Source organism: Phyllobates terribilis, unplaced genomic scaffold, assembly GCF_046119375.1.
Source record: "Phyllobates terribilis strain yellow unplaced genomic scaffold, ASM4611937v1 Scaffold_5__5_contigs__length_657084704, whole genome shotgun sequence".
NCBI classification, from domain to species: domain Eukaryota; kingdom Metazoa; phylum Chordata; class Amphibia; order Anura; family Dendrobatidae; genus Phyllobates; species Phyllobates terribilis.
In genome coordinates this window covers 25,044,381-25,066,774 of record NW_027362765.1, presented here as the reverse complement: position 1 = coordinate 25,066,774, position 22,394 = coordinate 25,044,381, and the positions used below count along the sequence as shown (strand labels likewise).

Sequence of the window (22,394 nt, the reverse complement as noted above, 5' to 3'; positions counted from 1 at the left end):
AACACGGGGGAAAGCAACTTAGCTTGAGCCAACTTCAGAGAGATTACACCAAACGTCCTAAAAGCACCAGAGCCTTCACAAGGGAAAATGTGAATATCACCGGCGCCTCCCTATAGCAAACTGAAAGTATTTAAACACCCAGGCCAGGGTGTCAATCAGAGCAGGAGGGAGGTAGCCACTGGGTCCTAGAGTGAGACAGATTTTAAGGTGTCTGTAATGCCAAACAAAGATCTTCTGCAGCCAACTGCAGAGCGACTGTCACTTTTGACACACCTGTGACACCTATTTTATGTTATTATTATGCATTAATGTGTACATTTTGGAGGGTCAGGTTATTGGGACAACCAAGTAAGTATTTAAAATCAAAGTCCCTTAGATTCATTAATATGTGTATTGGTGTATAGAGAAAGGAACCGGCTCTCAATGATGGTGAATAAACTACTACTATACTTAGCACAGAAAGGGATTTAAATTTTTTTTATCACATCAGATGTTCCAAGAAAGGAGGAATGGGTCGTACATGTAACTAGTAATTTGCAATATGAACATGTTTATTATTCTAATATAAATAAGTTAAAGACGTTGTTTACACAAGGAGACTGTGAATTGTAAGAAACTGTAATGAATGGCAGATCACTGAGATTGGGAGTTAGGAAGAAGAGGGAAGAGGGAATGTTAGTTATTTTTGAGGTGGGTTGGGGGAGATATTGCAATACTATTGTCCATATAGTAAATATATAAATATATCACTGTGAAATAATCAATGCACATGTAATGTTGCTTTTTATTAGACTTTTAGACAACAGATGTCGATTAGCAACTACATATATTTTAATTCTAATGTACAGTTTATATTACTTTCCCTTTCTCATTTACTTCTCTCTCTTTTCTGTAACTTCTTGTACAACTTGTCAAAATATATGTTTTTTTCCAATTTGAGTTTTTCTTGGTGGTTATTAAAATATTATTGCCAAGGAAAAAATGTCTCACCTTCTAGGTATGATAATGACTTCTGCCCATGCGAGATTTTTGATGTTCAAGAAGATGCCATTTTTGGTTAAAACATTTCCCACATTCTGAACATGAATATGGCTTCTCCCCTGAGTGAATTCTCCGGTGTTTAACAAGACTTGATTTATTTGCAAAACATTTTCCACATTCTGAACATGGAAAGGGTCTCTCCCCTGTGTGAGTTCTCTGATGACTAACAAGATGTGATTTCCTGGTAAAATTGTTCCCACATTCGGAACATGAATATAGTTTCTCTCCTGTGTGAGTTCTCTGGTGACTAACAAGATGTGATTTCTGGTTAAAATGTTTCTCACATTCTGAACATGAATATGGCTTCTCCCCTGTGTGAGTTCTCTGATGTGTAATAAGATGTGATTTATGTGCATAACATTTCCCACATTCTAAACATGAAAAAGGCTTCTCCCCTGTGTGCAATTTCTGGTGCTTAACAAGAATTGATTTCTTCGCAAAACATCTCCCACAGTCTGAACAGAAATATGGCTTCTCTCCTGTGTGAATTCTCTGGTGTGTAACAAGATTTGATTTATCTGCAAAACATTTCCCACATTCTGAACACGAATATGGCTTCTCCCCTGTGTGAGTTCTCTGATGTTTAACAAGATGTGATTTATTTACAAAACAATTTCCACATTCTGGGCATGAATAAGGCTTCTCCCCTGTATGAGTTCTCTGGTGACTGTCAAGATTTGATTTCTGGTGAAAATTTTTCCCACATTCTGAACATGAATATGGCTTCTCTCCTGTGTGAGTTCTCCTGTGACTAATAAGATGTGATCTCTGGTTAAAATATTTCCCACACTTGGAACAACAAAATCTTTTCTCCTCTATGTGAATTTTTTGATGCGTAACAAAAGATGTTTTGAGGGAAAAAATACTTCCATATTCTGCACTTGAAAGTGTCTTCTTTTCTGGAGGAGCAGTTCTATTTTCAACTCCTTTTTTGTGACTTTTATTTTTCTTAATAGTCTGTGATGAATCAGAAGATAGGACCTCTTTTAACGAATCAGATGATAGATCTTTGCTATGAAGGGATGATGGTATATCTGGAATAGTAGCATGCACCTCAGTTATATCTTGTGTGATATCAAGGTCATCTGATTGAAAAATTGAAAATGTCCGTTGTCCCTCTGATCTAGTACAGTCATCTGTCAAGAATCAAGATTAGTATTTATGTATTTGTATTTTACTTTTTTTTTAATAAAATATCCTTACAAATTATAGATTTTTGTATAACATTTATAAAATATCCAAAGAATTTGCAAGTTAAGTAGCAAAATGCAATTATTTACTAAGACAAAAACAGTTCACAGTCTAATAGAAGACCTCAGAGCATGAACTAGTAGAGCGTGGTGTTCGACTCTTTGTTCGCTCTGGCTGGCAAATACTGGAATAAAAAGCCACCAAATATGTTATGTAGGTCAAAATTATACTAGTAAAATTTCTACTTCAACCCCCAAAAAAACAAGACCCCACTTACGTCAATCATTTCTCAATGGAAAAATACAATTTCCATATTACTGTAAACTGAAAGACTTTTGAAACGCAACATGGCTTCCATAATCCAATCCTGCAAAATCTGCTCTCTCAAAGTCAAATGTCCCCATCGCTTCGGAGCCTTGTAGTGTGCCCAAACCACAGTTAGTATCTATTTATTTTCATTGCAGTAATGAAAAGAACCCGCTTAAAAAATGTCAGTGTGTGTATCTGCAAGAGCATAATCTGGGCACTATGTATTGAACACTAAAATGGCATATTTGCAATTTTTTCTCTGCAACATCCACGGCGTGCTACTTTCCAAAAAAACCCTGTGAGGTCAACATAGTCACTATTCCTACAGATGAATTCCATGAGGGAAATGGAATCACTATATGGGGTTTTCCTTTGTTCTGGTTTTCTCCCATTCAGGCACTTTAGTTGTTCCACAAATGGTGCCTGCAAAGTATCCCACCAAATCCTACATTCCAATAGTCAAATGGTGCTCATTCCCTCCTGAGCAGTGTCACATCCTCGTTTGGAAGGATATTGTCAGATTCAGAAGAAGTTGTAAAATAAACTGTGAGGTCTATTTTTTTCTATTACCTCTTGTGAATATGAAAAGAAGGGGCTACATCAACATATTAGTTTAAAAAAAACGGCATTTAAATGTTTGTTAAAGAGGTTGTCCTCTACTTTTTCACTGATGGCCTATCCTTAGGATAGGTCATCAATGTCTGATCGGTTGGAGGGAGGGAGTCGTGGAGTCGGAGTCGGTGTCATGGAAATTGAGGAGTTGGAACTTTTAATAATAATAATAATAATAATCTTTATTTATATAGTGCCAACATATTCCGCAGTGCTTTACAAAGCCTTCTAATATCCGAAAAAAATAAAAGGATGCTTAAAAATGCTGTTGATGTAAAAGTAGAAATATGGTATGTGCTATTTTGAGTGGTATCACTATATGTTTTAGGTCAGGCTAAGTTATAGATCCCAATATATTAACAGCTGGGATACGTATAAGTTAAGAGCTGTAAGTTCTGGACTGTACATGTCTCATTCCAACAGAAAGGCTTTAAATGCACACAGTTTCGGGTGGCGGAGCATGTTGGTGGTTTATTAGCAGAATAGTAATCACATAATTGAGATCTGGCAGGACTACAGATCAATAAAGCAGTCACAGCCAGTGACTGTGAAGAATCTTTGTTGTCTATGCATTTAGTGATTACTACTCACCTGGGCGGTTTTCTGTAGGAATCTCCTCTTTACATCGCTCATCACGCCTCACATATGTCTCTGTAGTATTAATATGGGTCAGATCTTTACCCTGAAACAATTATTGTAGAAGTCACAGACAGATGATGGAGAAGTCACATCTATGATCAGCTCTAATCCTGCCATCTCCACCGTTCTCATCACACAAGTATAAAACATATAATACTGGTGGATAAAACAAGATATTCACAGCCGTCTACACATCATAGGGGAGATCTCATGACACCTTCTCTCCATCTACCTGATGATCCTGAGGAACATTGGGATCTTCTTGTTTACAGTCCTGTGGAAGAAGAGGACGGGGACATCTCTCTGGTGTTGTCCTCTTACTGGACAGAACTGGAGGAAACAAATACAGGGACTGAATTCATTCTTTACATACAGATAATTATAGGCTGTCTGTATTTAGTCCTATCACCTGGTGATGTGAGGGGCTGGGGAACCTCCATCATGACATCCTTGTATTGATCTTTGTGTCCTTCTAAATACTCCCACTCCTCCATGGAGAAATACACAGAGACATCCTGACACCTTATAGGAACCTGCCACATACAATGATATTGTCACCCCCCCCATTCCCTTTATAAAATTACTTTATAATGTCCCAGCATTCACAGCAGTGTCACCTCTCCAGTCAGCAGCTCAATCATCTTGTAGGCGAGTTCTAGGATCTTCTGGTCATTGATGTCCTCATGTATCAAGGGGTGAGGTGGAGGCACCGTGATTGGGCTCAGAGGTCTTCCCCATCCCTCAGACACAGGGGCCTGTAAGCGCCCACTAGAGGTCTTCTTCACTACTGTGTAATCCTGGTTATGGAGAGACACATTAATAAACTTCACTACAGACGAGTCCTCACCTCTCCAGTTCTGTCCATCTGTTGCTACTAGAGATGAGCGGATCGACCTACAGAGTATCAAATTTGAGTCAAAGTCTCTGAAATCTGAGGTTCCACACAAATTCAAACAATCTGCAACTTGGTTAGCTGCGATTGGAAAAAAATTCCCAGCACCACTTCACACAATCCGATTACATAGTGTAGCACAGCCAATCAGGGGGCTATCACAGACATTACAAAACATACGGGCCAGTCAAAGAACGCCATTTTATGCCTGTACTGTTTAGTGATAGGAGCACAGAGCACACAGGATAGGGATAGATAAAGGTCCGATTGTGGTGCACTACTTCAGTGCTGATGTACCATATTGAAATTGAGGGTGATAGTCTCAGTCTGTGAATCGAAATCCAAGGTTCAAGTGATATATAGTGAATGAATTCTTTTAGCGTCTCATCATCACCACTCAATGTGTGACTTTGAATGAATCATCTGTTATACACAGCAGCACCTTCATAGCTTATTTTTTTACACAGTGCTAGCAAGCAAGGGTAGGATTAAGCCACTCATTAAACATTTTGCGACTAAATCCAAATTCTAAATCCAAGGCTTGTTTCTGTTTATAAATGAAAGTGTTATCCCTTTGTTTTGATATCTGCCATTTTCTTTTTTTAAAAAGAGGACTCTCTTAAATCTTAAAACTTACACACAAGTGTTTACTTATTAAAGAGTGTACACTGTTTAAAATAATTTTTGATCTGTTTCATTGCTCTAATAGTCCAATATTAGACACGTTCACATGCCACCTGAATGCAGTGGCCAGTTAGGCGTGCTTGCTATTGGGACATGATTCTATCTAGATTTCCTGGTCTTATCCAGTTTTGTAAAGACACTTGGCCTTTTTTTATTCACCTTTAGTATAAAAGGTCTCTTTATTTTTGGAATAACTGTTTTAATTGTCTACTATAAACATCGTACTCCCTACGACCATACTGCCATGGTTGCCGAATGTTTGATACTGATTGTGAATCTATATGTTGCAATTTTGCAAGCTATCATTTTAGGTTTTATTAAATTACTTTTCATTTTGGTTCAACATCATTATTAAAAAATAAAAAATGTAAAAAACAAAACAAAAAAAAAAGTTTTTGCAAATGTTTTACTAGTCACATTTAACAATCATAGGAGCCACAGAAATGCTGCTGAATATTGCAGAAAAATACTTTCCATGCGAGTTCTTAACTTATACTCTAGTTCATTTTTTTTCTTAAGTTTCAGGTTTCTGCACTTAGTGCAGGTAAGGGTATGGCCTTTCTTTCTTTGAGCTGGACATTCTATTTATATACTGTAGCTTCCCACTTGCTGGGTATCCTTATTCGGGATGCAGTCCTGCTCGGCCCTTATTCACATTGATGTCACTTTGACACATGGTAAGGTTCTAATATTAGAGGTTAGAACCATCGTAATTTAGGTACACCTTGACGCGGGTGGGATGGCTTTTTCGCTTTTTTTTTTATCAAAATCGGTGTTTACTAAGTATGTTATTTATATGCATTATTGCTTTTACTTATTTACTTACAGCAGGGATAATGTTCATTTTGTTTCTGTCTTGGGTTTTATGAGTGTACTTATGTAGCGACCTCTTTAAACTTTTTTTGTCAAAGGTGGGAGAATTTTAAACCAAAAATTGGTTACAATTTTTAACAAAATTTGTAAATAAATTAAACATTATAATTTTGACCAAAATGACACAGGTGACGGAACGATAGAAAATAACCTAATATCAAAGATAAGAATATGGTTGCCACTAGCAGCAGCTCTAAGAAGCTTGTTAGTGCTGGCAGCAACTGTCCCAGCAGTAGTAGTACCAAACGCAAGACACATTTGGCCTCCTTTGTAAACTCTGGCAAGCACATTAGCGGGGAATATGCTGAAGGTGTAATGGAGTATATGTCCCATGGCTCATCTCAATCACAGCAGAATGATGTAGCTTCTGACAGTAACACTATCAGCTGGAGTCAGCTTTCTGCTTGGTTCACCTCCTCCGCCACCATAACAGGTAATGTTGTAAATAGCAGAATTTCCAATTAATCAATATCACCTATTTCTATTGTGCCACCAAGTTCCCCAATCTAAAGCAACCTGGGATCTAAGGAACATACTACACCAGAAAAAGTTTTTCCAGTTGATATTTGAGAAGACATGAACAGTCAGCCTTTGTTCTCGGAAAAAATGGTGCTGGAGGAGATGGACAACACGTTACTAATGCCAATCTCTGTTGCCGGCTCTGCAAGCCAAGGTGGTACTAACATTCTGAACCAGGGAAAATCTTGAGGTGGGAATCAGGTGAAGGGCCAAGAAGTTCTGGCTGTTTCACACACAGAAGCACCTGTCAGCCGAATCATGGATGATGATGAAGAGTTTGTGTGGAACAAATTTTGGAAATCAGACAGGGGTGACAAGGAGTTGAGGTGATTAGAGGAGGAGATGGCTGGCATCAGCGATACACAGTGCAGGGTACATGCATTAAAAACCTCCTCTGGGGCACTTCTGGAGCAGTATATGCCATACGCGCTTTTGGTATAAGAGGCTCAACAGTGCTTCAAAGGTCTGGTCACGGCAGTGGCGAGTTGTATGCGTGGGCTTCTTGTGTGTGGAAATTGTTTTCTAGAGGACCAATCTATTTAATTGTGCAAACTGTGCTATTGGAAAATGAGTTGGGTACATCCTGGCACACATTCAATCGGAACTACATCACTCCATTAGCACGTGAAACAGCATCACCTATTTACGTAGAGAAAGCAAACTGACCAGCAAAATGAGCAAGACTCTTCTTGTGATCATCTTTATGGTAACCAATCTGCACCCACAAGTTGTGCTTTGTTGTTACCATCAGCCTCATCATTATTCTCACCTACTGCTTTCCACAAGCTTCCTCTTCTATCTCAATTGCATTGTCTGTTTAATCCTCAAATTACATGGAAATTGTACTCCCACATGTCCAAGTTTACCCAAATTGATGCCAGACAACTTGGATTGCAAGGGCTTTTTCTGCAAAAAGATTGCATGAACTCAGACTCAATGGAAGATACCTAGCCGCCATTATTTATTATATCAAAAAGACATCCCATTTGGGCACAAAATGGAACATTTTTTAACCAAAATTTATCGTATTAAGTGCATCAGATTTTTGATACAACATATTCACTTTCTTTATAAATTTTGGGTGAAATTACATATTATTCTGACTGCATTGGTTGAATTTTCCTGGTAGCATCCTGATCAGGATTGTGAGAATGGATAATTTTCAACAATTGTGTCCTATCAAAATTCTTTGAACTTCATAAGTAAAATTAAAAAATATATATATTTTTTTCCAAAATTGTCCAGAAAATTTTGGGGCGATGAAATTGGCATATTAACACAAACCTGCCAAGCATCTCCTTGCCTGCTTTATTTTAACTCTCCGTATTGCTCCTACCACTGTCACTGCACAGCCACACACCTCCTGGCTGCCCACAGTGATTTATAGTGTTAGTACTACTGATGCTAGGAACATACTCTCATGCTTTTGTATCCTCAAGAAACAACTATTAAAATAGGGCTAATTTTTGAAAAAGCTTGGTGACAACAAGCTATAATGTCTACATGTTCAAAACAGAATCACTGTTTTGTCTGCAGAAAAAAAGCCTTTTTAATTACCTAATCATTTTGTGATTAACAAACCAGTTGTGGACCCCAGAAAAGGGCTATTTTTTCACTTCTAGTTGAGAGGTCATTACTTCTTCACATTCAAAGCAGTACACTATACCTGTTTTGTTTCCATAATAAAGGGATAATTTTTGGACAGCTTATGAAAAAGTTATCAATTCTTCATTTGGAAAAGTTCAAAGCTCTTTATACTCCACAAACAGGGATAATTGCTGCACGCAAATGTGTGGAAATGCCATGGCTTCTTCCATGTGCGCCATCTATCTATAAACAACATCAATGCATACATCTGGCCAAAAGAAGGGATAATTTTTAAACCGGTTAAACAATTTAGGTCGCCTAAATAGTCTGATACAGCAGTGGTTTGTAAAATATACTGTTGGTCACCTGTGGTCACAATCTGTTTTCCCGTAGCCAAATAGGTGGAAGTCATTTGGACATTAAAAAGGCTGTGTTTGCATTATAGAGCTCCAAACATGTTCATTTGACTCCAAGGGGAACTCAATGTTCTAGACATATATACCAGGCAATTATAAGCATTTTAATTCTGTGACCTGCATTATTTTATTCGAAGTAAACCGAAAAAAATTGACTAAGCCAACGAATTTGAAAGATCCGCTCATCTCTAGTTATTAACATAGATAAGAATGATGTAATTTGATGCCATCAGAATCTCTCACCTCTCCAGTAAACCAGAAGAGGATCTCTAGAGTGAGGTGTAATAGCCTCTCCGCCATCTTGTCCCTGTCCCTTTTCATTCTTGATGAGTCAATCAGGAAAATTCTATCATATGGAAAATCTTCACTGAGAGGATCCGATATTGGAGAGACCTGAATGGGAAAAAGATGAGCCTATGTAAATCGATGCCAAGGCAGCTGGCACACCTCAATGTACTTTTATATCACACTTTCTACAGGGACTCAAAAGCTGTATTTTTAACTACAACAACCAAGTGTAAATTGGCTTACAGTATGTCATTTCTTTATCTGAATATTTAATTTGTTAGAAATGTTAAATAAATGATATAATCACCCCACGCTTCCACTAGGTAGCACCCCCCCCATCTAACAAGTCCAGGGATCTCTAGTGACAGACTGTGGCAATGACACTTGCCTGCCTTAACCTCCCATTCTATTGCTTCCACTGGTAAAAATGACAGTTGACTCTAATAGCACCGATTTCTCCAAATGCAATTGACCATTATTCACAGATCAATAATAAAGAATCTATTTGGATTTTTTTTTGTAATGCAATTTCTTATACCTGATGGTCTTAAAAGCATTGTCTGAAACCAAAGTTGAATTTAACCCCTCAGTGACCGGACCAATTTTTTTGAAATCTGACCAGTGTCACTTTATGTAGTAATAACTCTGGAACTATTTTCAACATATCCCATTGATTTTGAGATTGTTTTTTTGTGATACATGATACTTTATAATAATGGTAAATTTAGGATGATATGTTTTGTGTTCATTTATTAAAAATATCGGAAATTTGAGAAATGTTTTAAAAAATGCAATTTTCAAACTTTGAATGATTATCCCTTTAACCCCCCCCCACCCCCAGGGTGGTTTGCACGTTAATGACAAGGCCAATTTTTACAATTCTGACCACTGTCACTTTATGAGGTAATTACTCTGGAATGCTTCAACGGATCCCGCTGATTATGAGACTGTTTTTTCGTGACATATTATACTTCATGATCGTGGTAAAATTTCTTTGATATCACTTGCGTTTATTTGTGAAAAAATTGGAAATTTGACGAAAATGTAGAAAATTTCACAATTTTCAAAATTTTAATTTTTATTCCGTTAAATCAGAGAGATATGTTACACAAAATAGTTAATAAATAACATTTCTCACATGTCTACTTTACATCAGCACAATTTTGGAACCAAAATTTTTTTTTATTAGTGTGCTATAAGGGTTAAAAGTTGACCAGCGATTTCTCATTTTTCCAACAAAATTTACAAAACCTTTTTTTATAGGGACCACATCACATTTTAATAGACTTTGGCCTTTATGACAGAAAATACCCAAAAATGACACCATTCTAAAAACTGCACCCCTCAAGGTGCTCAAAACCACATTCAAGAAGTTTATTAACCCTTCACGTGCTTCACAGGAATTTTTGGAATGGGGGATAAAAAAATGAACATTTAACTTTTTTCACAAAAATGTTACTTTAGACCCAATTTATTTATTTATTTTTGCAGCAGTAACAGGAAAAAATGGACCCCAAAATTTGTTGTGCAATTTCCCCTGAGTATGCAGATACCCCATACGTGGGGAAAAAGCACTGTTTGGGCGCACAGCAGGGCTCAGAAGGGAAGGAGCGCCATTTGACTTTTTGAATGTAAAATTTGCTTGAATAATTAGCAGACGCCATGTTGCGTTTGGAGAGACCCTGATGTGCCTAAACAGTAGAAACCCCCCACAAGTGATACCATTTTGGAAACTAGACCCCTCAGGGAACTTATCTAGATGTGTGGTGAGCATCTTGAACCCCCAGGTGCTTCACAGAAGTTTATAACATGGAGCCGTGAAAATAAAATTTTCACATTTTTCCCACAAAAATGTGTTTCTGCCCCCAGTTTTGCATTTTCATAAGTGTAACAGGAGAAATTGCACCATGCAACTTGTGGTGCAATCTCTCCTGAGTAAGCCGATACCCCATATGTGGGGGAAAACCACTGTTTGGGCGCACGGCAGGGTTCGTAAGGGAAGGAGCGCCATTTGACTTTTTGAATGTAAAATTTGCTTGAATAATTAGCGGATGTGCCCATGATGTGCCTAAACAGTGGAAAACCCCCACACGTGACACCATTTTGGAAACTAGACCCCCGAGGGAACTTATCTAGATGTGTGGTGAGCACCCTTTACCCCCAGGTGCTTCACAGAAGTTTGGAACATGAAGCCGTGAAAATAAAAAAAATCGAACTTTTTCCACAAAAATGATCTTTTTGCCCCAATTTTTTTAGTTTCACAAGGGTAAGAGGAGAAAATGGAACCTAAAAACTGTTGTGCAATTTCTCCTGAGTACGCCAATACCCCATATGTGGGGAAAATTCATTGTTTGGGCGCACGTCAGGGTTCAGAAGGGAAGGAGCACTGTGTGACTTTTTGAACCCCATTTTGGAAACTAGACCCCTCAATAATTTTATCAAGGGGTATAGTGTACATTCTGAACCCAAAGGTAAGACAGAATTTGATAACATTAGGTCAACATATTGAATAAGTTGTCATTAGTCTTGAGCGCAAGTCCTCGCTACTTGAGTTTGCATCGGGTACTCGGGTATGCACCAAGTATCGCGGGTGCTCGAATGACATGCTCGAGTCCCCGCCCCGCATGTTTCACGGTTGTTAGACACCCAAAAAAAAACATGCGGGGATCGCTAGTGCATGGCAGGCGATCCCAGCAACGTTTTTTTTGGCCGCGAAGCATATGGGGCGAAGACTCGAGCATGTCACTCGAGCACCCGCGATACTCAGTGCATACCCGAATACCCGATGCAAACACAAGTAGCGAGCACTTGCGCTCAACACTAGTCGCCATATTGTCATCATTTTTTTTTTCTTTACTTTTGAAAAAACCCAACCCTAGCCCCAACCCTAATACATCCCCAACCCTAACCCTAGCACTACCGTAACCCTAGAGTTTATTTTTTTACACCATTCCCAGCGTGGTATAAGTGATTAGACTACTTTATTCTTCGGGTCGGTGTGATTACAGCTATACCAGATACAAATCGGGTTTTTATGACTTAAAGCTGTCACACACTAAAAGACGCTTTTTTTGCAAAGACTAGTGTTTGCATCGCCATATTTTGAGAGCTATAATTTTTCCATATTTCGACCGATAGAGTCATGTGACAGCTTGTTTTTTGCGGGACAAGTTGACGTTTTTATTGGTACCATTTTCGGGCACGTGACATTTTTTGATCGCTTTCTATTCTGACTTTTGGGAGGCAGAATAAACAGAAAACAAAATTCAGGAATTTTTTTTTGCGTTTTTTTTATGCCGTTCCGCGTGTGGTAAAATTGATAATGCAGCGTTATTCTTCGGGTCAGTGCATTTACAGCTGTACCGCATTTATATAGTTTTTTTTTATGTTTTGGCGCTTTTACACAATAAAAACGATTTTCTAGAAAAAATAATTTTTTTGTATCGCTTTATTCTGAGAGCTATAACTTTTTTATTTTTCGGACAATGGAGCTGTGTGGTGGCTTGTTTTTTTACCGTGTTCACTAAAGGGGTTAACTAGTGGGACAGTTTTATAGGTCAGGTCGTTCCGGACGCGGCGATACCAAATATGTGTACTTTTATTGGTTTATTTTTTTTTTTCATAATAAATAAATATTATGGGTTCAATATATTTTTATTTTTTGGAGATTCTTTTTTTCATTTCTTTTTATATTTTTACAATTTTTTTTTATTTTTTTTCTTCACTTTTCTACTTTTTTTTTTTTTTTACTTTTACACATTGTCCCACTATTGGACTTTCACTTTTTGCAGCCTGATCGGCTGCATGGCATAGAGAGCATGTCATGCAGCCTGTCAGCGCTGCACACAGGGGAGACATTACTTTGGTCGCGCACTGCGCATGACCAAAGGAACGTCCTGCCTCCTGGTGACCCGGATGTTGTCATGACGAAATCGGGTTGTCATAGCAACATCCGGAAGCCGCCGCAGACATCGCTAGACGACGGCAGGAGAGGTGAGTATACCGATGACCTCCCCCCTTGCCACCGCAATGCTGCTATCGACTTCGATCGCAGCATTGCGGGGGTTAATGTGCTGGGGGCGGTGCGGGACCGCTCCCAGCACATAGCACCGGTGTCAGCTGTGACAATCAGCTAACACCCGGCGGCGATCGCCCCGCACCACTTGTGTGCGGGCGCGATCGCAGCGCGTGTAATAATATGTAGCTGACCCTATAGGCCCAGGGCGCAGCTACGTACTATTACTGACAAGGTCGGAAAGGGGTTAATCCCAATTAAAGTCATACCACACAAAACAAATTAGTAAATAACATTTCCCTCATGTCTGCTTTACATCAGCACCATTTGTAAAGCATTGTTTTATTTTGTTAGCATTTTAGAAGGTTTAAAAATGTAGCAGTAATTTTTTAATTTTTTCAAGGAAATTTACAAAACTTATTTTTATAGGGACCTGTTCAGTTATGAAGTGACTTTGGGGGTCCTATATGTTGGAAACCATACAAAAGTCATACCATTTAAAAACTGCACCATTCAATGTATTTAAATGGAATATGTCACCCCCCTGGGAGATATCAGACCTCTACTATGGCCATACAGGGTATAGAACAGTGAATCTATACATATCTGTATGGCCCATAGCAGAGGTTTGATTGCAAAGAAATCTGTTTTTATCACCTCTCTTTCCCAGAGGCTTGGCGTCCCACGGACGCCAAGAAATCCTCGCCTAACTGTTTATTATTCCCTGAAATCCCCGCCTATATGCTTAATTACCATATTCCCCCCTCCCCTGCACGTCACAGGGCCTTCGCTGGCTCCAATGAGAAGTGACGAGCCAGCAAGAGAGCGAACTGTCAGTGTGCATTGTAAGGAGAGAACGCGACGAGCAGAGACCAGACCAACACCCGAATCAGACTTCACCACCCTCAAATGGGTAGTCATCAGGTGACAAAATATATACACACTCACAGACAGATGGAGAAGTCACATCTATGATCAGCTCTAATCCTGCCATCTCCACCGTTCTCATTACACAAGTATAAAACATATAATACTAATGGATAAAAAGACTGAGCACAAGACCTTCACAGCCATCTACACATCCTAGGGGAGATCTGATGACACCTTCTCTCCATCTACCTGATCATCCTGAGAAACATTGGGATTATCTTGTTTACAGTCCTGCGGAAGAAGAGGACGGGGACATCTCTCTGGTGTTGTCCTCTTACAGGATTGAACTGGAGGAAACAAATACAGAGACTGAATTCATTCTTTACATACAGATCATTATAGGCCATGTGTATTTAGTCCTGTCTATTACCTGGTGATGCGAGGGGCTGGGGAACCTCCATCATGATGTCTTTGTACAGATCTTTGTGTCTTTCTAAATACTCCCACTCCTCCATGGAGAAATAGACAGCGACATCCTGACACCTTATAGGAACCTAACACATACAATGATACCGTCATCCCCCCCGATCCCGTCATAGCATTACTGTATAATGTCCCAGCAGTGTCACCTCTCCAGTCAGCAGCTCAATCACCTTGCAGGTGAGTTCTAGGATCTTCTGCTCATTGATGTCCTCATGTATCAAGGGGTGAGGTGGAGGCCCCGTGATAGGGCTCAGGGGTCTTCCCCATCCCTCAAACACAGGGGCCTGACAGCGCTCACTAGAGGTCTTCTTCACTACTGTGTAATCCTGGTTATGGAGAGACATATTAATAAATCTCACTACAGACATTTCCAGAGTCTTCACCTCTCTAGTTCTGTCCATCTGTTATTCCCATAGATAAGAATGATGTAATGTGACCTTAGAATCTCTCACCTCTCCAGTAAGCCGGAAAACGATTTCTAGGGTTAGGTGTAATATTCTCTCTGCCATCTTGTCCCTGTCCCTATCCACTCTTTATGGCATCTGATATTGTAGGAACCTGAATGGGAAGAAGATGAGACCATTGTAACATCATAAAGAATCTTATAAATAATACAATTATTGGAGATAACAAGGGGAAACATGTGAGAAGATATAACATAGATGTTGAATTCTCTCATCCTGTATGGACTGGAACGTAAGTTGAATTGATGACTAAGGGCTTATTCAGATGTCCGATATTCTCACTCACAAGAAAAAGGAACCAATTATTTTGATCAGACTTTATTAAGAAGTTTGATCACCATTTAGTCAGTTTTTCCGAATGGCTGGTGGGGACCAAAGCAGTGGTGGCACAGGAGTAGTGGGGGATCATTAATGTATTACTATTTTTATTATTTTACTAATTTTTTTTTTTTTTTTCTGTACATCAACCAATAAATCTTACATATTTTAGACCACACACAACAAGCAGTTTCTTCCTCGGAGTCTGCAGCTGAATACGTTTCTCATAGACTCATCTTCCATAAAACTAATTCTCGTCTCATTTACCGACACTGGAATCGGCATTAGCAATACTGCAGGAGATATTCATTACATGTGACAGGAGAAATAACTGCTTCATGATGAGGACGACATCTTCATCTTCTACTATGGTTCTAGAAACACATTTGGCAAGAGTTCATCAATGACTGCATTACCACCAGCCACCTACAGTCCCTTCAAAAAAAATATTCATACCCCGTGAACTTTTCCACATTTTTTCAAGTTACACCCACAAGCTTAAAAGTATTTTATTGGGATTTTATGTGATACCAACATAAAGTAGCCAGTATTTGTGAAGTGTAAATGAAGTGATACATGGTTTTATAAATATTAACTTGAAACTTGTGACATGCATTTGTATTCAGCCTTCTGTAATCTCATACACTAAATAAAATCCTAAGTGACCAATTGCCTCCAGAAGTCACATAATTAGTAAACTCAGTGTCTGTAATTTCTTCTCAGTATAACTACAGCTGTTCTGTGAAGGCCTCATAATTGAGAACATTAGGGATCAGACAGCATCATGAAAATCATATACACACGAGAGAGGTCAGTGATAAAATTGTGGAGAAGAGTAAAGCAGGGTTAGTTTATAAAAAAAATAGCTGGGCACATCTCAAGGAGCACCGTCCAATCCGTCATCCAAAAATTGAAGTATGGCAAACCTGCAAACCTACCAAGACATGGCCGTCCACCCAACCTGACATCCCAAGCCTGAAGAGCACTAATTAGAGAAGCAGCCAAGAAGCCCATGCTCAATCTGGAGGAGTAGCAGAGATCCAAAGCTAAGGTGGAAAAAATCTGTCCACAGAATAGCTATTAGTTATACAGTCTTGCTCATCGTTATTGGCACTCCTTCAATTCTTTCATAGACTGTACAATATCTTAAAAAATAAATGGAAATGTACCAAAGTTATATCCTCAGGATTTTTTAATTAGTGGTCCAACGTAATACAACAATAATACATTGTTTTTCAACTTGCATGTTGCAATTTCAAAGTAGAAACAGAATAAACAGCATGTGTAGCAATAAAGGCACCCCTAATTAATACTTGGTTGCACACCCTTTGGCATTGATGACAGCCTCCAAACGTTTCTTTAGCCATCTATAAGCTTCTTGCACTTCTCAGCTCAAATTTTCTCCCACTCTTCCTTTGCAGTTTGTTCAAGCTCTTTAATGTATTCAGGGTTCTTTTTCCCAATGGCAGATTTCAGCTCACCCCAAAGATTTTCAATGGGATTGAGGTCAGGACTCTTTGCTGGCCATTTTGAAACAGTCCATTTTTTCTTTTTCAACTATTCCTGTGTACTGTTGGATTTGTGCTTTGAGTCATTGTCTTGCTTGAGGACCCATGATCTTCGACTCAAACCAAGTTTTCTTACACTGGGTAGGACATTTCCCTCTAAAATCTCTTGATAATTCTCGGATTTCATGATTCCTGTGATGCAGGCAAGGCCTCCAGTACCAGATGCAGTAAAGCAACTCCACAGCATTATGGATCCTCCACCATGGTTAAATGTAGGTAAGGTGTTCTTTTCCTTATAAGGTTCCTTGCGCCGTCTGTAAACAAATTGTTGCTTTGCATTGCCAAAAAGCTATATTTTTGTTTCATCTGTCCACACAACATTTTCCCAGAAGGATTGAGGTTTGTCAAGGTACTCTTTGGCAAAGATCAGTTGTTCCTTTTTATGTCTTTTTTTCAGCAATGGTTTCTTCTTTGGCCTTCGCCCATAAAGCTCACTTGGTTTAGTGAGCAACATATGGTACTTGTTGAAACCATGACCCCAGACTATTCCAGGTTGGCCTTCAGGTCTTTGGTTGTTTGGCGTGGTGTTTTTTCCACCATTCAAACCAACCTTCGAAGACATCTCTTATCAATTTTCCTTTTTCCCCCACGTCCAGGGAGTTTCTTGACAGTTCCATGCTTGGCAAACTTCTTAATAACATTGTGCACTGTTGAAACTGGGATAACAAGGTCTTTGGAGATGGCCTTACACACTTTGGAAGTCTTGTGTTTGCTAATAATAGCAGTTCCGATGTCCTCAGACAACTCCTTTGTCTTCACCATTGTGACAAAGGATCAGGGCCTACCATGTGGCTTTTTACATCAATTAAGTCGTCATCCATTGGTTAATTCATGTCACATGGGTACCGACAAGTAATCACAAGTGAATCTCTTTTGTGATTTACCACAGGTGAGTCAAAATGTGTTTACATACTAAATTAATGAAAAGGGTGCCAATACCATTGTCACAACAATCTTTAGGTTTTTCTATTTTTCCCTCCCATTATTTTTGGTTTTAAACAATTGTTTATCATTTGCTTTTTTTGGCTCTGCTGCGGCCGGCGGTCACGTGTGCCCGCTATTAGAGACCATGAATATTCATTCCCATGGAAGTGGGTTGTAGTGAATATTCATGGTCTCTAATAGCGGGCACACAGACCGCAGAATGGCAGCAGGAGCCGCGCTGCAGGTACAGTGTGCGCACTATTAAGGAGAGTGAATGGTCACCGCTTCCCACGCACACAGTCCCGGCGTGGGGAGCAGTAACTATTCCAGCACAGCATCTCGTAGTGTGAGGGCACATGGCAGTTACGCCATGCGCGGCTCACACAGTGAGATCCCTGTCGGAAGCAGAGCAGGACGCAGCGCTAGAAGAGAGAGGAGGTGAGCATAATTGTTTATTTATTGTGTGCAGCGTGATTGGGATCAGGGGGTGCCAAGCATACCAGGATGGAGGGGTGCCAATACCAGGAAGAGGGGGGCCATGTATACCAGGATGAGGGATGAAGGGTGCCATACCTACCAGGATGAGGAATGAAGGATGCCATACATACCAGGAGCCACGCTGCAAGTACAGTGTGCGCGCTATTAAGGAAAATGAATATTCACTGCTCCCCACGCCTATGGCAACGGGCACAGTGTAGGATGCAGCAGCGGGCTACTGCCTCCTGTGCCCCGCTCCTCCGCCGCTGCCTCCGCTCCCCACAGAGCCACAGTTATATATACAGAGAAGGAAATAATTATTTGATCCCTTGCTGTTTTTGTAAGTTTGCCCACTGACAAAGACATGAACAGTCTATAATTTTAAGGGTAGGTTAATTTTAACATAGAGAGATAGAATATCCCAAAAATATCAAGAAAATCACATTGTTTAAATTAGATACATTTATTTGCATTTTGCAGTGAGAAATAAGTATTTGATCCCTCTGGCAAACAACACTTAATACTTGGGGGCAAATACCGTTGTTGCGCAGCAGTCAGATGTTTTTTTTTTAGTTGATGATGAGGGTTTCACACATGTCAGGAGGAATTTTGGTCCACTCCTCTTTGCAGATCATCTCTAAATCATTCAGATTTTGAGGCAGTCGCTTGGCAACTCGGAGCTTCCACTCCCTCCATAAGTTTTCTATGGGATTAAGATCTGGAGACTGGCTAGGACACTCCATGGCCTTAATGTGCTTCTTTTTGAGCCACTCTTTTGTTGCCTTGGCTGTATGTTTTGGGTCATTGTCTTGCTGGAAGACCCAGCCATGACCCATTTTTAATGTCCTGGCGGAGGGAAGGAGGTTGTCTCAGGATTTTACGGTCCATGGCTCCATCCATTCTCCCACTGATGCGGTGAAGTAGTCCTGTGCCCGTAGCAGAGAAACACCCCCAAAAAATAATGTTTCCACCTCCATGCTTGACAATGGGGACGGTGTTCTTTGGGTCATAGGCAGAATTTCTCTTCCTCCAAACATGGCTAGTTGAGTTAATGCCAAACTCACTTTTTGTCTCATCTGACCACAGCACCTTCTCCCAATAACTCACAGAACCATCCAGATGTTCATTGGCAAACTTCAGAGGGGCCTGCACATGTGCCTTCTTGAGCAGGGGGACTTTGCGGGCACTGCAGGATTTTAAACCTTGGTTTTCTTGGTGACTGTGGTCCCAGCTGCCTTGAGATCATTAACAAGTTTCCCCCGTGTAGTTTTAGACTGATCTCTCACCTTCCTCATGATCAAGGATACTCCACGAGGTGAGATTTTGCATAGTGCCCCAGATCGATGTCGATTGACAGTCATTTTGTATTTCTTCCATTTTCTTACTATTGCACCAACAGTTGTCTCCTTCTCACACAGCATCTTACTTATGGTTTTGTAGCCCAATCCAGCTCTGTTCAGGTCTATTATCTTGTCCCTGACATCCTTAGAAATCTCTTTGGTCTTGCCCATGTTGTAGAGGTTAGAGTCTGACTGATTAATTGAGTCTACGGACAGGAGTCTGTTATACAGGTGACTATGTAAGACAGCAGTATTTAATGCAGGTAACGAGTTGATTAGGAGCGTCTAACTGGTCTGTATGAGATCAAATACTTATTTCTCACTGCAAAATGCCAAAAAATGTATCTAATTTATACAATGGGATTTTCTTGATTTTTTTGGGATATTCTATCTCTCAATGTTAAAATTAACCTACCCTTAAAATTATAGACTGTTCATGTCTTTGTCAGTGGGCAAACTTACAAAAACAGCAAGGGATCAAATAATTATTTCCTTCACTGTATATATCAGACTATAAGACGCACCCCCCCACTTTCCTCCAAAATTTTGGAGCAAAAAAGTGGGTCTTATAGTCCGAAAAATACGGTAACTAAAAGGTTTAACCCAGTATTTGAAAATAGTTTCAAGGTAGGACCAACACAAACTTGTGTTAATAAACTGCACAAACTGATAAAGTGATAAATAGATAATAAAGATTACCTTTTTAATAATCACAGAACCTTTAGTAAGGACTTATTTGCCTTTCCAAACAAATAATTATTTCTCCTTCCCTCTTACCCACCCCCCCTACCTGACCTCATCTGCAGATATGCTCCTCCTCTATCTCTCTTTGGAGAACTATGGAATGGTTGCTCGATATGCAACAAACCCCATTTCATTCATGACCCTAGCCCTCACAGAAACATGGCTGACACCCCCTGACACAGCATCACTTGCTGCTCTGTGTTATGGTGGCCTTCATTTCATACACACTCCTTGCCCTAGCAATAAACATGGTGGGGGAGATGATCTTCTCCTTTCTAACACCTTCAAACCAACTCTAGCATTCCTTACCCTTCATTCCTTTGAAGTGCGATCGGTCAAAATACACTCTCCCTACATCTCAATGTGGCCATCATGTACTGACCACCGGGCTCTGCCTTTGCCTTTATTGATCAATTCTAGTCAATTCTAGCACTGGTTTCTGCAATCTCTGCTGACATTCCTACTATCATAAAGGATGATTTCAATATACCCATTGACACCCATCAGTCAGCAGGCTCCAACTTTTGTCATTTGTTTCAACCTTTTGTCTCTCACAACGGTCCTCTACATCTACCCACACAGACTGCCATACTGTAGATCTCACCTTCACCCATTTCTGTTAACATCACAGCCTCACCTCTAACCCTATCTATAAACCATCTACTCACATTCTCATCCCTGTCATTTTCACCTGCTCCCTCCAGTCCAGCAGCTAGCACACTTCCTCAGAAACCTCTCACATCTTGACACTCACACACTTTGACTCTCTTCTAACGAAGTCTATCATATCTTCACTCCACAGTTCAGTCACTGTTTTCTACAACTTCACACTAGCATCAACTATTGACTCGGTTGTCCCTCTCGAAAACAGCAGAGGGCGATGAATAAATAGACAATCCTGGTACACCAATCTCACAAAAAAAAACAGCAGTGGGCATCAAGGGTTGCAGAGAGGAACTGGAAGAAATCCCACAACCCTAAACAGTTATTCAACACTTTTAATTCCCTCCTCCATCCACCTCTGCCCCTCTAACCTTTCCATTTTAGTAGTAAACTTTGCCGTACAATTCAAAAACACAATCAACCACAGAAAAACCTTTAATATACAACCACCACAAACCCTCAGTATAACAGACCAATGCCCATCCCTCATAACCTTCCTTCCCACCATCACTAAAGAAAGCTTACTCATTTTCTCTCCAAATAACATGTCACCACTTGTGCACTTGATCCCATCCCATCTCCTCCCTAACTTCACCACCATGCTTATAATATCTCTAATCCATCTCTTCAACTTATTATTAACCTCTGGTGTCTTCCCTTCTGCTTTCAAACATGCAATAATCACACCTATTCTGAAGAAACCATCCAGTGACTCGACCTGTATTTCTAGCCACGCCCCCTGATGAAGGGAAGACTGAAACGTGCGTCGGGGCATCTCTGCTCCACGTGAGCACCATCCATATAGACCCCCATATCTCCTGACTGCCCCGTGACTGCCCGACATCCCTGGTATGTATACAGTGGCTGTTCAGTGGACTATACAACAGCTTAAGGCAGCGAGTGGTAGCAGTAATCATTCAGTTGTTCCATCTATGGTATTAGGACATTATAGTGGACATCTTATGTTCTAAATCAGAACAATTAATACTGCTATGTTTGTTATTGTATGAACATATATGGAGATGCTATCTATTGCTAGTACTCCATGGTGATGGTCCCTTCGTTTCTATATATATTTGCAATCAATGATTCTATCATGCGTAATGTAGGGTCTATTTTGGAGGTCGCTATGTGGGGAGGGTTATTTTAAAGCTTCACATATTATCTGCACTTACCCCTGTTGTATGCCTAATCGATGATTTGTAATAAATTTGTTATAATCTTTTCAAAATTTGGAGGCTCTGTTTTCGTCTTTCTTTCCCTGTGCCCTTTATGTCTATTTTTGACGATGGAGCCTATTTAGTCCATAATAAGGTAGTATTGATTATAATATTATGGTGATTTAAAATATACATTTGAATTGTGGTGTATATACTACTTCTTCCATGAATTGTGTCTATTTTCCAGTGCCCCATATGGCTACTCATGTTTGCCTCCAAACTCCTCAAACAGCAGGTTCACACAGTACTTTCCTCTC

General features: G+C 39.8%; 1 protein-coding gene across 1 annotated transcript in view; it reads right to left on the bottom strand.

The window, feature by feature from the left end:
- The window catches only part of LOC141271396 (uncharacterized), a 94,840-nt gene that overhangs the window by 65,706 nt on the left and 6,740 nt on the right, over positions 1 to 22,394 (bottom strand). The window contains exons 2-11 of the mRNA XM_073681485.1: positions 14,872 to 14,977; positions 14,566 to 14,745; positions 14,367 to 14,490; positions 14,186 to 14,283; positions 9,007 to 9,156; positions 4,410 to 4,589; positions 4,202 to 4,325; positions 4,025 to 4,122; positions 3,745 to 3,835; positions 1,011 to 2,177 (exon numbers count right to left, since the gene is read on the bottom strand). Of these exons, the coding sequence (XP_073537586.1) occupies positions 1,011 to 2,177; positions 3,745 to 3,835; positions 4,025 to 4,122; positions 4,202 to 4,325; positions 4,410 to 4,589; positions 9,007 to 9,156; positions 14,186 to 14,283; positions 14,367 to 14,490; positions 14,566 to 14,745; positions 14,872 to 14,928 (2,269 nt within the window). The 5' untranslated portion in view covers positions 14,929 to 14,977. The remainder of the gene's footprint in view (positions 1 to 1,010; positions 2,178 to 3,744; positions 3,836 to 4,024; positions 4,123 to 4,201; positions 4,326 to 4,409; positions 4,590 to 9,006; positions 9,157 to 14,185; positions 14,284 to 14,366; positions 14,491 to 14,565; positions 14,746 to 14,871; positions 14,978 to 22,394) is intronic.